This window comes from Micromys minutus (assembly GCF_963924665.1).
Source record: "Micromys minutus genome assembly, chromosome: 1".
NCBI lineage: Eukaryota > Metazoa > Chordata > Mammalia > Rodentia > Muridae > Micromys > Micromys minutus.
The window spans coordinates 65,125,530-65,140,332 of record NC_137969.1 but is presented as its reverse complement, the minus strand read 5'-3'; the positions used below and the strand labels follow the sequence as shown (position 1 = coordinate 65,140,332).

Here is a 14,803-nt window from a genome sequence, read left to right as displayed (position 1 = left end):
CATCAGTCTAATCCAGAAGGGCTCCAATAAGTTTACAACACTCCAGATTTATTGCTTAGGTGTTTGTTTACTGTGCTAATAACTATGGTAAGCCTCTCTAGCCCACTCTTCTAACCCCTTTCATAGTCATCCTCTTTAATTTCATACCACACCGCTAATGTACATCTTTGTTCCTCTTCCATGTTCTTAGATTTTTTTTTTTTTTTTTTATTCTCATTTTCCCTCCACTACCAGTCCAATCTTGTATCTGAGGAAATTTTATTTGTTCCTATTGACCCATTTCATATAGTACCTACCTCCTTAGGAAGTTTGTCTTTATGCTATATTGTAGGAAGGTTGTTCCTACCTTCCTAGTGTTCTCTGTGCTTCATACTGTTTGTTCCTACTTTTGAATTTTAGGCTAAATTAGGATAGAATAAAAGCCATAAATGTTTACAAAAAATAAAGTGTCCCACCTTCAGAGAACTCACTAAAGTATGAAAGAAAAGGTTTAGAGCAAGAGAAAATTAGACAGAAAACTAGATGTTCATATTTTTATGTGGTGCTTTTGGTTGGTTGGTTGGTTGGTTGGTTGGTTGGTTGGTTGGTTGGTTGGTTGGTTGTAGCTCTGACTAATCTGGAACTCACTATAAAGACCTGGCTGACCTGGAACTAATGGAGATCCACCTGCCTCTGCCCCCTGAAGCACCGGGATCAAAGGCATGCAATGTCATGCCATGGGGCTCTGTTTGTGCTGTCTTAATCACTAATGATACTTTTATGTCAAATTCATTACCAAACTGATTCAAATTTAGATTTCCATTTAAATTTTATTATGTGCTAAGCCCTAAGTAAGATACTGGACTCAAGATGAAACCCTTGTCTATGAACAGGAAGGCCTTCCAAATTAGATGTGGGAGAATAGACTAGACTGCTCTTGGTAGAGTTTAGCATTGAGAAGGAAAATACCAAGACTTGGATTTGTACTCTTCCTGTCCTGTAGAGTTGGGCTATAAATGATGATATTCTAAAGTTGTTTTTTTTTCTCCTTAGTACTGGATGAATGAATACACCTCATCTATTGGAATTGGAGTTTTTCATTCTGGAATTGAAGTATATGGCAGAGGTATGTATGTACATATCTTAAATGTGTTTTCCAAGGATTCTGCCAGCTTTAAAAAAAAAAAAAAAAACAGATTCATGATGTTAGGCCTTTTTCTATGTCTCTTTTCTTTTAAGCAACTTGCATATATTATTGCAGAAAGTAAAATAAAATTCTCATATTTGTTTATGCTGTTTTGAAAAATATCAGTGGTGGAATACAAGAGAGTATGTTTGTTCAATTATCTTTTTTTCTAATTACTATGTCTTCTAAGACATTTTCTTAGCCAGGTGTGGGGGCACACACTTTTAATCCCAGTATTCGGGAGGCAGAGGCAGAGGGATTTTTGTGAGTATAAAGTCAGCCTGGTCTACAGAGTGAGTTCCAGGACAGCCAGAGCTATACAATAAGACCTTCCCTCAAAAACAAACAAAAAACCAAAGAAGTCCTTTTTTTCAAAGTTGTTAAACCATGTTTACTATGTATAAGAGTTTCTAAGAAACTTCTACACTTTGAAAAACTACATAGCAAAAGTAATCATTTTAGTGAGTAGAAGTGTCAGATTTAGAACACCAGTTCTCTGAGGGTGTTTCAATAGAACGTTTGATTTGGCAGACTTGTGAGCATCGATAAAGTCCAAAACATTGGTGAGCAAATCTTGCCTTCAGTAACATCTAGCATTTTTCTCAGAGTTTTAGTGATGCATCATCATGAATTATAAGCTTGCCTTTTAGCAGAAGGTCCTGCACTTGAATGAGCTAGGCACCTAGTCTTTGTAGCCTAGAGTACTTTATCTAATTTACCCAGGGTAAGCTACCTACCTACCTGTTCACTAATTTTAAAGAAGAACTCCACTTAGGTAAATGTTTCTGTGTCCTGTTTTTGCTGCCTTTGTGTAGGAGTAAGGAGGTGCTGGCAGTTGAATCCAGGATCACACTTGCTAAAGTAGGTGCTGTGCCTCCGGGCTATGGCCTTAGCCCTTGTCCTTTTTTTTCTTTCTTTTTTTTTTTTTTTTTAGATTTATTTATATTATCTATGTGAGTACACTGTAGCTGTCTTTAGACACACCAGATTAGAGCATCAGATCTCATTACAGATGGCTGTGAGCCACCATGTGGTTGCTGGGAATTGAACTCAGGACCTCTGGAAGAGCAGTCAGTGCTCTTAACCCCTGAGCCATCATCTCTCCATCCCCTTGTCTATTTTTACATTAGTTGCTTCCAGCTGCAGTTTAGCATATTCAGACTTGGCTATAAAGATCTGTCATTGAGGCTTTACTTTATTTGAAATGGGAATGTTCATTAACCCCAAGAAACATTGAGGGGCTTCAGCTGAAATGTTGAGCGATTAGAGTATTACAGTGGTTGGGATTATAGGCTGTAGGTTTCCTGTCTGGCCTTTGCCTAAGTTGTGTTACTCCCTTTTGGTTAAATCTAAATAGTATGTTATGGTTTTCATACTTCTGTGAACTTTTCAACCATATGATCATGCTGTAAGGTAAGAGAATGTGGCTTTTTTTATTTAAAAAAAAAAAAAAAAGAGGCTCTAACCTGCCACTGTTCATTCTGCTAATAACTCACAGAACTAGGATTTGAACTCAAATAATCTTAAAAAGTTCAGTGCTCTATACCTGTACTCCCCTCATAAAATAATTTAAAAACTAAAACATGATTCAGAACATGTTCATAGAAACTCAGAGAAATTATAATTGTTTCTTGTACAAATGTAAATAAGCATGAAGGGCCTAAAACTTTCATTACCAGACTTTAAGAAGTTAAAAATCTAAGTATGAAGCCAGATGGTGGTATCATACACCTTTAGTTCCAGTACTTGGAAGGTAGAGACAGGCCTACACAGAGAAACCCTATCTCCAAAAAACAAAAACAATGATTCTTACCAAATCCAACCTCAGTGTTTACAATATTTTAATTAAAAGTTATATAGAAAATTTTATTGACTCTTAAAGAGAAGCAGGGAGTGGTGGTATATAGGTGGTTATGACCCAGTGCTTAGGAAACTAAAAGGATTGTGAGTTTGAGGCCGGAATGAATCCCTACCTGAAGACCAAATAGACAAAATTTAGAACAGGCATAGAAGTGAATACCTACAATCTCAGCATTTAGGGAGCAGAGACTGGAGAATTACAAGTTCAAAGCAGGCCTGGGCTACATAGTTAATCAAGTCAGCTTAGGGTACCTAACCAAATTCTTTCTTTAAAAAGAAAAGGTAGTTTATATTTCAAAATTAAGTGTTAAGCACACTGATCTACATTTTTTTAAAGATGTCTACAGAATGTGTGGATGACAAATTAAGCTTGGAGCTTTATGGCTAAGAGTATTTCCTGCTATTCCAGAGGACCAGAGCTCTGCTGTCTTGAGTGTAGAGGTGGGGGCTACAGTTACTAACTAACTGGGACTCTAGCTCCATGGCATCCATTGTCTTCTTCTGGCCTCTGTAGACATTGGCACATACTCTGTGGCTTATACATCTAGACATACATACACACATTTCAAATAAAATTCAAATAAGAAAAACTAAACCTCATCTACCTTGTTTTTTTCCCATATTTTGTTTTGAAACTTAAGATTATATACTTAAAAAATGTATCCATTTTCTTAAGTCTTTTGAGACAATCTTGCTATGTGGCTCTGACCCATCTGGAACTCACATTGTAGACCAAACTGTCCTCAAGCTTTAGTAATCCTCCTGCCTCCACTTCTCTAGCTCTCAACTTATAGCTATGCATATCTGGTTATTTAGCAAATCTTAAGTGATAGGGTTAATTTAAGCATTTATTAGGAATTGATTATTCTACTAAGATTTTAATACTTAACATCTAAATGTGATACCAGAATTGAAGTCAGAAATTTTTGTTCTTTCCTGCATTTATGTTGTAGATGTGCACATTTAGCCAGAAGTGTCTGTCTGTATTAGAAGAATGTACAGATAGTGCCCTCCTAGCTGTAAGACTTGTGAAGAATATGGGGGTGGTTATATATTAATAATTGGCATCTTACTGTGTTTCCGGTTTGATGTTTATTGTGTTTCAGAGAGGGTCTCGGTTTATATATGGTTCAGACTTGCCTGGAACTCGCCAGTTAGCCCGGTCTAGTCTAAAACTCATATGATCTTCCTGCTTCCTGAAAGCTAAGAATATAGACATATACACACCATGCTTGGTGCAATAGCATTTTCACTCCTAACCGAGTGTAAATCCAAGTCTTCTAAGTTGGGTGGATGCATGCAGCCTAATGTGAAGTATACCAAAAAACGAACACTCTTCACAGTTTCTCCAGTAAGTATAGTGGCCAGGGCCTGAGCTGCTGGCCTCCTGCTGTGATGGGGCCACAGAGTGATCATTTTTGAATGCTGATCACTCTCCTGCCAATGTAGGGTCAGAGCAGTATTCAGAGCAGTCAGCACTTTGAAGTAAGTGTCTGTAAGTGTTAGCATTTCAGGGCTTTTAGAGACATAATCTGTATGGGTGATATATAAACAGGACCTTGAAAAAAGCACTTTATATGCCAAAAATATTCAGAGTATATTAATTTTGTAGTGTTATAAGGCTGATTTAGCATTCTGGTTGTATTTTATGTAATACATACTAAAATTTTTGCCTTGTATCTTTTCAGAATTTGCTTATGGTGGCCATCCTTATCCTTTTTCTGGAATATTTGAAATTTCCCCAGGAAATGCTTCTGAGTTAGGAGAAACATTTAAATTTAAGTAAGTTGGGAGGGTAATTTCTATTACACTGTTGTAGTGACAGAGCTTGTTTGGGGTATATAAAGAATTCATCCTGTAAATTAAATTTTTTTAATTAAATAGTCTTAAATTATTTGGTTAAATTTATTTTTTAATTAAATTGAACCGCGTTGTTATATAAAAATGGAAAATCAAATAATGCCTGAAAAAGGCTGTCTTGCTTTTGTTCAGGATCTCTAAGTTTTTTGTCTGCTTCTCAAATATAGCTGTCTTTGTTTAGCTTACATACTGCCTTAGGAAACTCCTTGCCTAAGGATCTCTTGCCTAGGCTCCCTAATTCAGAGGGAGAGTGAACAAGGTGGGATTTTTATTACGACCTACTATTTAATGAAAGAAACACTTGTAAATTCAAAATAACTGAACTGATTAACCTGGAAACTGGTATTGATAACATCAGTCAATGGAAACCCTAAACTAACAGGGTGGCAGGACCTTCCTTTCTTAGTCAATTTTTTTTAAAGATTTTTATTTAGTTATTTTGTATATATATAAAACGAGTACACTGTAGCTGTCTTCAGACACACCAGAAGAGGGCATCAGATCCCATTACAGATGGTTGTGAGCCATCATGTGGTTGCTGGGAATTGAACTCAGGACCTCTGGAAGAGCCAGTCAGTGCTCTTAACCACTGAGCCATCACTCCAGCCCCCTTAGTCAACTTTTTTATTTCTTAATTGTTATATCTAAAATGATATTTAGAGTCTTCATTTCAGGAAACTTTAGAAACTTCTGGGTCTATATTAGTGAATTTGCCCAGAATAAAATAAATAATAAATTCAGAATATGGCTACAACACTTCTGAGTGCATAGCTCTCATAACTCGGCACTGAATTAAAACATTTGTATATAACAATGCTAGATTAATGGCATAAAGTGTGCCAGATAAAGCAATTTTCTAATTATTTTTAGATTTTTTTTTTTACAACTAGCTTATATGTAAAATTCTGCCTTTTATTGAGTAATACCTGGTTCATTTTCCAGGAAATATATTGAAGTGTTTATACTTGATGTTTTGAACAATGTTTTAAAATGTAGCCAAGTCTTATGACTTGTCTCACTGCAGCACAAGAACAGTTAACACCAAAGATTTTTTCTGCATGAAAATATGGCTAGCCCCAGTATTTAGCAAGGATATTTTTAGCTTTAAATATGAATCTCTAATAATATGTCTCATAAAGCAAAATAGAAATTAAAATCATTGAAACTTTTAAGTATCTTACCTTCAGTTTGAATATGTTAGTCCTAATTTATTTATTCCACTATGCCTGAAAATAAGCAAGCGTTTAATTATGTTTATTATAAATAAAATATATGAGCAAAACTCACACAGCTTTGTTTTGTTTATTTTGGATTTTTTTGTTGTTGTTGTTCTTTAAGAGAAGCTGTTGTTCTAGGGAGTACGGACTTTCTAGAAGATGATATAGAAAAGATTGTAGAAGAACTGGGGAAAGAGTATAAAGGCAACGCCTACCATCTGATGCACAAAAACTGCAATCACTTTTCTTCAGCTCTATCAGAGGTAAATTCAGTTTCTTTGTTTGGTTGGTTTGGTTTTTTGTTTTGTTTTTTTTTTTTTTTTTTTTTTTTTTTTTTTTTTTTGTTTGTTTGTTTTTTGGTTTTTTTTTTTGTTGTTGTTTTTTTTTTTTAAAAAAAACAGAATTTCTCTGTTGTTCTACCTGTCCTGGAACTCACTCTGTAGACCAGGCTGGCCTTGAATTCACAGAGATCCACCTGTGCCTGCCTCCATCATGCTGGGATTAAAGATGCGCACCACCACCTAGCTCGATTTCATTCTAAAAAGTTCTTCACATAACACTTTCCTGGTATACTTTCTGTATCACTGTATTCAACCATAGTTTTCCCCCTAATTGTTCAGTGCATAAAATTACTGTATTTCTTTTTCCAGTGTGGCTGATCTTTCCAGAGTTGGTGGTTTAGAGTCAGCAGAGTTTAAGTGGCTATTCCTTATTTTATAGTGAGTAGAGTGATTACAGGTAATCGTCCCTTAACTCACTTGGCTGCATTCTGTTACAGTCTATAACTGTAGCAATTGCATGAGGAAAGACATATTTCATAATAGAATGCCATTGTTGGGGGCCTCTGGCCCCAGTTTGTCTTTGTGGGGACTCCACAGAACAAAGTTCAGTTACAGAGGAAGAGGAAAGCTGAGGAAGGAGCTGCTGACCCAGTATCCTGTCAACAGCATCCCTACCACCCCCATCTTACTTCCTTCTACTAGACCCTCCCCTTTCTAAGTGCTGTACCTTTCAGTAGTGCCCTAAGCAACCACACTTAGTACATGAGCCTTTGGGGAGTGTTTAAGATTCAAACCTTAACACAATGAAACTTTTATTTATTTATTTTGGTTTTTCAAGACAGGGTTTCTCTGAGTAGCCCTGGTTGTCCTGGAACTTGCTCTGTAGACCAGATGGCCTTGAAATCAGAGAGCTGCCTGCCTCTGCTTCCCAGGTCCTGGAATTAAAGGCCTTTGCCATCCTACCTGGCTTTTATTCTATTTTTTGTATATATGATATTTTAGTTACTTTTCTGTTAATATGATAAAATACCATGATTGAAGCAACTTAGAAGGAAGGGTTTACTTGGCTTATGGTTCCAGAGACTAAGAGTCCATTGGTAAGAAAGCATGGCAGTAAGAAGGCATGATGGCAGGAAATGGATACTACAGCCCACATCTTGAACCACAAGCTCCAAGCAGGGAAAATGCACATTGGGAGTAGGCAAGATGTTAAGCTCTAAACACACCTCTTGTGGCATAGTTCCTCCAGCAAGGCCACACCTCCTGAGTCTTGCTAAACACTCCCACCATCAGGACTAAGTATTCAAGTGCCCAATACTATAAGGAACATTTCTCATTCATAACATTACACATGAACACCAGCAATGAAACTTAACAAAACATCATCATAATGTTACACACATATACACATACACAGATCTTTTTTTTTGGGGGGGGGGGGGGGGAACAGGGCAACTTTGAGATCTGCCTGTCTTTGCCTCTGCTCTCCAAGTGTTGGGATTAAAGGTGTGTGCCACCAGGTCCAGCATGATGCAGTCCCTCTTAAAAACGTTCTTTAGACCAAAGTTAACAAATTAGAACTGAAACAATGTCAGATAAGGGAGGCCATTTATGTCCTAGAGTTCATTCAGCATCAGTATATGGAAATGTTCCTCATTTCTCAGCTGAGCAGTCTTCACGTAATAGTATAATATTCGACTAATTTCTTACTGCTGGCTTCAGAAGGCAGAGACAGACAGATTTCTATGAGTTTGAGGCCAGCTTGGTTTATGTAGTGAGTTCCAGGCCAGCTAGCACTATATAGACTCTGTCAATAAATAAACAAATAAACTTAGAATTTATGTTGATTTATAGTTTAGTTCAAGTGCAAGTCCCTCATGGCAGGGGATCTATGGCAGCAGGAACCTAGGACCAGTGTTTGTGTGCATCCACAGTCAGAAAGGAGAGAGGAGTGGGCCCTAGCACTCAGCTCACGTTCTCCCTTTTGTTTGATATCCTCCTACCCCAGTAAATCTGTTTACTTACCTTCAGTCTTATAACGTTGACAATATTAACTTTTACATGTTTATTCCTTGTTGCATTGATACTCAAGCTTCTTGTCCCAAGAAACTCACAGCATTTCATAATGCAAAATGCATTCAGTCCAACTTCAAAGGTCTCTATAGTCTTTAGCAGTTCCAACACTGGTTAAAAGTATAACTCTAGTCTCTGAACTATGAGCTCTTCTCACATAAAATCAAGTTACCTACTTACAACATTCAATGGAGTGGCTCAGAGTAAACATTCTAGTTTAAAATGGAACATAACAAGAAATGATCAGATCAAGACCAAAAACCATCAAGGGAAAACCAAATTGTACAGTGCCATCTCTGGCATTTGGGGCCATTCATGACCTAAAGGGCTCGGATAGTTCCACTTTCCCAGCTCTGTTGCCTCAACACATATATTCTCTCTTATGCCAGTTTCACTTCATGCATGCAGCTCTCCGTAGCAAACAGCCATGGTTCTGGCATCTCTAACTAACTGGGGTCTCCATTGCAAACTGAGGTTCACCTTCACAGCTTCATACAGGTTGGCCTCTCAGGAACTCCTACCCTGCCTGCCCTCAGCAGCTTTCTGAAACCATGGCATAAGACTCCATGATCCTCACAGGTATACATCTTATGATATTACTAGGTCCTACTGCTAGCTCAGGATGCAGCCTGCCTCCTTGGACCACAGTTGTACTGCATGTGCAGTCAGGAAGCAGAGAATGATGAATCCTGATGCTGAGTTTCCTTTCTACTTTTTGCGTACTGTGTAAGACTCCACACATGCGTGGAGCTGTCCTCATTAAGGGTATGTCTTCTCACCTCAATGATCTAACCTGAGCGGTAATCCCTCATAAACCTGCCAGAGGCTTCTCTGTTCGGTGGTTGGATCAGTTGACAGCATTGCGCATCACAGTGTAAACTAAACACTATCTGATGAGTAGCCATAGTAAAGTAACGTTATGACCCTGTTTATACAAAATGCACAGAACATGAGTATCACAGTTACCTCACTATTAATAGTCTGTTTTATTTTTTTTTTAAATCTGGTTACAATGTTAAATAACCTACTAATGGGCTTTGACCTAGAGTTTTTAAGTCTTAGGAGTTAAGAACACTAGCTGCTCTTCAAGGGGACCAAAGTTCAATTCTCAGCACTCACATGATAATTTACACTCCAGTTTTAGGAAATATGATAGGTGCTAGGCATTACCTGTTCATAAGCAAAGCCACCTCGTTTTCCTTTTAGCTAAAAAAGAAAAAAGATTAAGGAATACTGCTGAATCTTAAGGGGAAAGTGTTGTACAGTTACCAACTTTTTAATTGTCAACTACCTCTTTGATGTAAGGAATTTGAAACCTCTAATATTTTCAAATATTTTAAAATGCTAGTTTCATATCACATGATCATAACAGTATAACTATAAACAAACCATCAAAGTGGCAGTGGAGTATGGATTCAGTTGAGCCCATTTCGTGTGTGTGAAATAAGAGGGACAAAACTCCCCAGTCCTAAGGATGTGGCAGAGAAATGCAGCATGTTATCAGCCAAGAAGGATTCCAGCTACACCCACATGTATCCCCTAGAGTCCTCAAGCCAAAGGCTAGCCAGGCTTTCATGCTTTGTTCTGACCATAGTCCCTCGTCTGCCAGAATATCGTGGCACTCCTCTTCATTTTGGGGACTCTTCTTTCTGAACCATTTGAGCTTCCTTGAAACACATGGGTCATGGTGAAAGCATAGAATGCAGCTGAAGGGAAAGTGGGGTGATAGAAACTGGAAAACAGTATAAAAGAACCTAGAAAAAGAATTCACAAGAAGTATCCAAGACTGACTCTTTTAACGGCATAAGGCTTCTCTACTCTTAATAACATTTTGTATTAACAAGCCTCCTTCCTTTCTTACTGTTTAAAAATAATTTTACATGTTTCAGAGTATCTCAAGAATCCAAGACAGACAGAAGCCAAGGGGAATTGGCTTGACTTCACAAATGTAAAAAGTACATAGCAGGGAAAAAAAGGACAGGGGGTGGAAGTAAGTGTCCAGCTCCTGAGTTAAGTCACTGCTTCTCAGCACAAGCTGGTCTGCAGTATATTTTCTCTACAGCCACCCAACCCTTAATAGTCCCATTGGCATGGATCCCTTCTTCCTAACACAGAGCTCTCTCCTCCTTAGATTCTCTGTGGGAAAGAGATTCCTCGCTGGATCAACCGGCTGGCCTACTTCAGCTCCTGTATACCCTTTCTACAGAGTTGCCTCCCAAAGGAGTGGCTCACTCCTGCGGCACTGCAGTCTAGTGTCAGCCAGGAGCTCCAGGATGAACTGGAAGAAGCAGAGGATGCAGCTGCATCCTCTGCCATGGCAACCGCTGCAGCTGGTGCCAGAACTGGGCGTCACACCAAACTATAAGATCTCTCAAGTCAGACCTTCAGAGCTGCTTCTGGCAGTTGAGTATCACTAGAGAAAAAGAAAATAGAGTAAATGTCCTTTGGATATTTTGTATGCAAAGATGGCTCACCCCCAAATCCCAGTTTTTCAGCTCAGGATTATATTTGTAATCAAAAACAAAAAACAAAAAAGAAGAAAAATCACTTGGCGCAGGAGGGAGAACTTCGTATGAAGCTGCCCTCTTTTCTTTTCTTTTTAACCCACTTGTAAATTTGGATTCACCTCCTCTGTTTTATACAAGCTCTGTTAAATTACGTTTACAGTATTTTGTACCACTGTTTACAAATCTTGCATGGACTCCTGCCACCGTAAAAGAAGAATATCCTCATCTTCAAAAGTGAGACAGATCATCTCTGTACACCTCCTGACAGCTGCCAGATCTGCGGCATAAACAGTAGGCACAAAGAAAGGCTTTCACAACCACAGTTCTCAAAGCTGTCCCTTAGATCTGTATTTGTTTTGTTGCCATTTTTGGCACTGAGATCCAGGAATCCAAACCGGCCTGACTTGAAGGAGCACACACACAGCCAGAGGGCTTGGGTCCTGGGTCCGTTCCTCTCCGCACCCTTCTTCCCATTCTGAGTAGCACATTTCCCAAGGTGCCCGTGGAGCAACTAGTTTCATCCCAAATATGCCCACCTCAGCATCTTGTATCTGCCTGGCTCGATGCCTCTGATTCTTTAATGAAGAAACTCTTATAACTGAGGAGAGGTTTTGCACATGTTAGGAGAGGGGGCTTCATTTTTATTTTGATATATTAGAAACTCCTCCCTGTACAGGATATTTCTGATGGGGTGGGAGTATCCTAACCTGCTTCCTGAGCAGTAGTACAGACTGACATTAAACTGTTCTTTAACTAGCCAGGCTACCTACCTTTTATACTGGACATTGAAAAATAGATTCTAAAACACACCCCAAAGGCAATTCTTAAACATTTAATACATGGTGTACACTATATCAGAAATGGCTTGTTGGAGTTTCTTAGTTCATGATGGGAGTAGTTGCACCTCATAATAGAGATTCTATTTTCATTGATATCTCGTTGAAAAAAATCATATTTTTGTGTGTCTTAAATTCATCTTTTTATGTTCTCAAATGTACGTCTCTTACATAACATACTCTTAGGAATGAAGTTGTGCTACAGATAAGTCTTTAGTAAGGAAATCATCTGTTAGAGTCCAACCCCAACTGACCCTTGGATGTAAAACCAATCATTACATGTCACAATCAATGTTCTGCCTTAAGAGTGAGTGTCCCGTGTAAGTAGTGGATGCAGCATAGGAACATCCAAGGCACTGACTGCAGCTTTAGATATGTGGTTAGTGTGAGTCACATTCTCTGTGTGAGGATACATGTCTTGGAGCAAATTACATCTCTGACTTTTCCATGAGCTGATTTTGATTAATACTTAACGTAAGCACACCCTCTTTATAGGGAAAGTAAACCTTGGGTTTTGAACACTGGCCTGAGGAAGATGAAGTCCCTTTGTGCTGTTTGATCTTTCTGTTTCCAGAGGAGAACGCTGCTGCAAGTTACTTGGCTCTGTGGCAGGTGACAGAGCATTTGTTTTAGGAAACATACAGCAAGACAGAATGATTGGTCTTTATGAAGAGTTGACGTAGTTCAGGTCTGAAAATGGGACTTAGGACAAAATACTAATGCTCCCAAGAGGTGTTCACTTCCAGAGCCCAAGCCCTCAGCCCAGCTTAGTAGGAGATGCTTGGTACAGTTGACTTGGGTTTTTTCTTTTGTTTTGTTTTATTAATAGTGTGGATTGTGGTATTTTCTATTCCTTTGAGATATAAATGTTTTGACCCAAGGGAATGGCCCCTCAGTTAGACTTCTGTCTGTAAATAGCTGGGAACATCTCTGTGCTCACCCACATCTCAGCAGCTCAGCACACAAGTGACTTGCTGTTCTTATGCCTGACTGTCATATTTGAAGTTTTAAGTAGTGTAAAAGTCTTCTAGGAAATAAACAGCGCATGTGCAGGTCACCTGAGAGTCAGGACACAAGATTCCTTGCACTCAACTGAGGTTGAGAGGAAGAAAATCTCACTTTCTTCTCTACAGTGCAAATGAAAAATGGGTTAATTATCTTTGCTTTTCTTGCCCTCAGAAGAAAGCAATCTTATTCTCAACATGAACTCATAAGAAAAACCCCAAGTCAGAGCTCTAGTCATGAATTTTCATGTGATCCATGCAGTCAGATACAGCTTTTATAGTTGCAACCAAGTGAAACTGTTTCTCCTGGTAAGGTGCTTGAACAATAATAGCAAAAGATCAGCTAGCTGGTTTCTGGTGCTTGTTTTAAATATGCTTGGGCTTTTTAAATCCTCATTGGGGGCATTGGCTTTAGAAGTGTAGCTTAGGGAGCTGTAGAAGATGGTGATTGTCCTAAAGCACCTCCAGGCCTGAACTCCAGCCAACTATTGCTCTGACTCAGCAATAGCATACCTACCCATCACCAGCACCTTACAGAGCAGGGAATTCCAGGTTTAGTCCATTGATAGCCTTGTGTGTGTGTGTGTGTGTGGAGATTAGGCACCGCAGACAACTGCAGAACTCTGTTTCCATGGCTTCTTCCATCACAAGACAGGTAGAAACACATTCACTGCTTCACGGTTCTAACCCATGTGTCGTCTTATGGCTCCATTATATATTTACCGTAGCTTTGGTGAATACTATGTTTTCTTTTTGAATAACTAATTTTAAACATTTTTTTCAGCAGTTGGCCATCCTGTCATTATATCCCATTCTTGCCAGTATGGTTTGAGAGTGTAACTTGAGTGTTAGACTTTCATTGTCTGCTTGGTCTATTCACACACATCTCCACTGTCAACAAGTGGGACAGCTGTCAACGGATCTTCATGGACCTGAAGAGAGTTTGTGTGAAGTTGAATGCAAGTGTACTGTCATTCACAGTGTTTATAAAACACCAGGAACCTTCATTTTTGCTACCTTGATACAGCATTGGGTTATCATGTTACAACATTGAAATACATCGATTTATTAAAAACTACTTTTATAAGAAATGTTTTATAGTTCTTTCTGACCTCAAAGAGACACCACTGTTCTGTATTTATGCTGGGAATGGGTTGTTTGTACAATCTGAGAATTGCATCTGCTCCGCAGGAATGTGGCCAACCCTTCTGTGTCATGTCTTGTATTCACAGCTTCCCTTACTGAAACAATAACTACTCTTGTGCTCAGTCCTGGGGCCAACACATTAGCTATTGAAGAGTACATAGGCAGCAAGTAGCAGCCCAGATTTCTGGGGAATGGAGGCAGAGTGTGCTGACTGGAAGGCTCTCCTATCTTTCAGCATTAAGTAGGAGCCTGTGTGCTTATGGTCATTTCCTGTTTGCCTTTCACCTCCATTGGCCCTTTGTATCTATCTGAATATTTACCTCCACTAATTAAGTTTTTCCCTAAAATTAAGTGTTATCAAGTAAATGAATAGTACTTTTTTGATCTAACAAGGTTTGTCCACTCTTTGCCCAATAAGAGTGATCTACTGTAACCAGGCTGTTCTCACCTCGAGGACACTCTGTGGGTCTCTTACTACCATAATTCCCCAATAGACTCAGATCTGCTAAAAACAACTTAAGGGTCTTCCCCATAAAAAGTGCCAATAATACTCGGGGACAGGTTTTTTGTTTTGTTTTGTTTTTTAATTGTTCCTGCTTACCCATGTATTGGCCTTGCTCTAACTTTTCTGTGCCAAGGAAGATTAATGGGTTATTATGCTTTCTAAGAGGTAATTAAATAGCAAACAGCGTCTTTTCTTATTGAAACAAAACAGGGAACAATAAACAAGTGTTAGAAGTCACCTCTTCACTGGCCTGGTTATTTTCAGAGACCAGATAGGTGAGCCTTGATATGCTCTCAAGTTCTGCTCTGGCTGGGAAGAATTTCAGAGTCCCACTTGGGAGTGACTCCCT

General features: G+C 38.8%; 1 protein-coding gene across 1 annotated transcript in view; it reads left to right on the top strand.

Moving 5' to 3' along the window:
- DESI2 (desumoylating isopeptidase 2) overlaps positions 1 to 14,540 on the top strand; it is a 36,664-nt gene extending 22,124 nt beyond the window's left edge. The window contains exons 2-5 of the mRNA XM_080919314.1: positions 1,033 to 1,105; positions 4,714 to 4,807; positions 6,224 to 6,365; positions 10,588 to 14,540. Coding sequence (XP_080775440.1) covers positions 1,033 to 1,105; positions 4,714 to 4,807; positions 6,224 to 6,365; positions 10,588 to 10,821 — 543 coding nt within the window. The 3' untranslated portion in view covers positions 10,822 to 14,540. The remainder of the gene's footprint in view (positions 1 to 1,032; positions 1,106 to 4,713; positions 4,808 to 6,223; positions 6,366 to 10,587) is intronic.
- Positions 14,541 to 14,803: the final 263 nt, after the last annotated feature.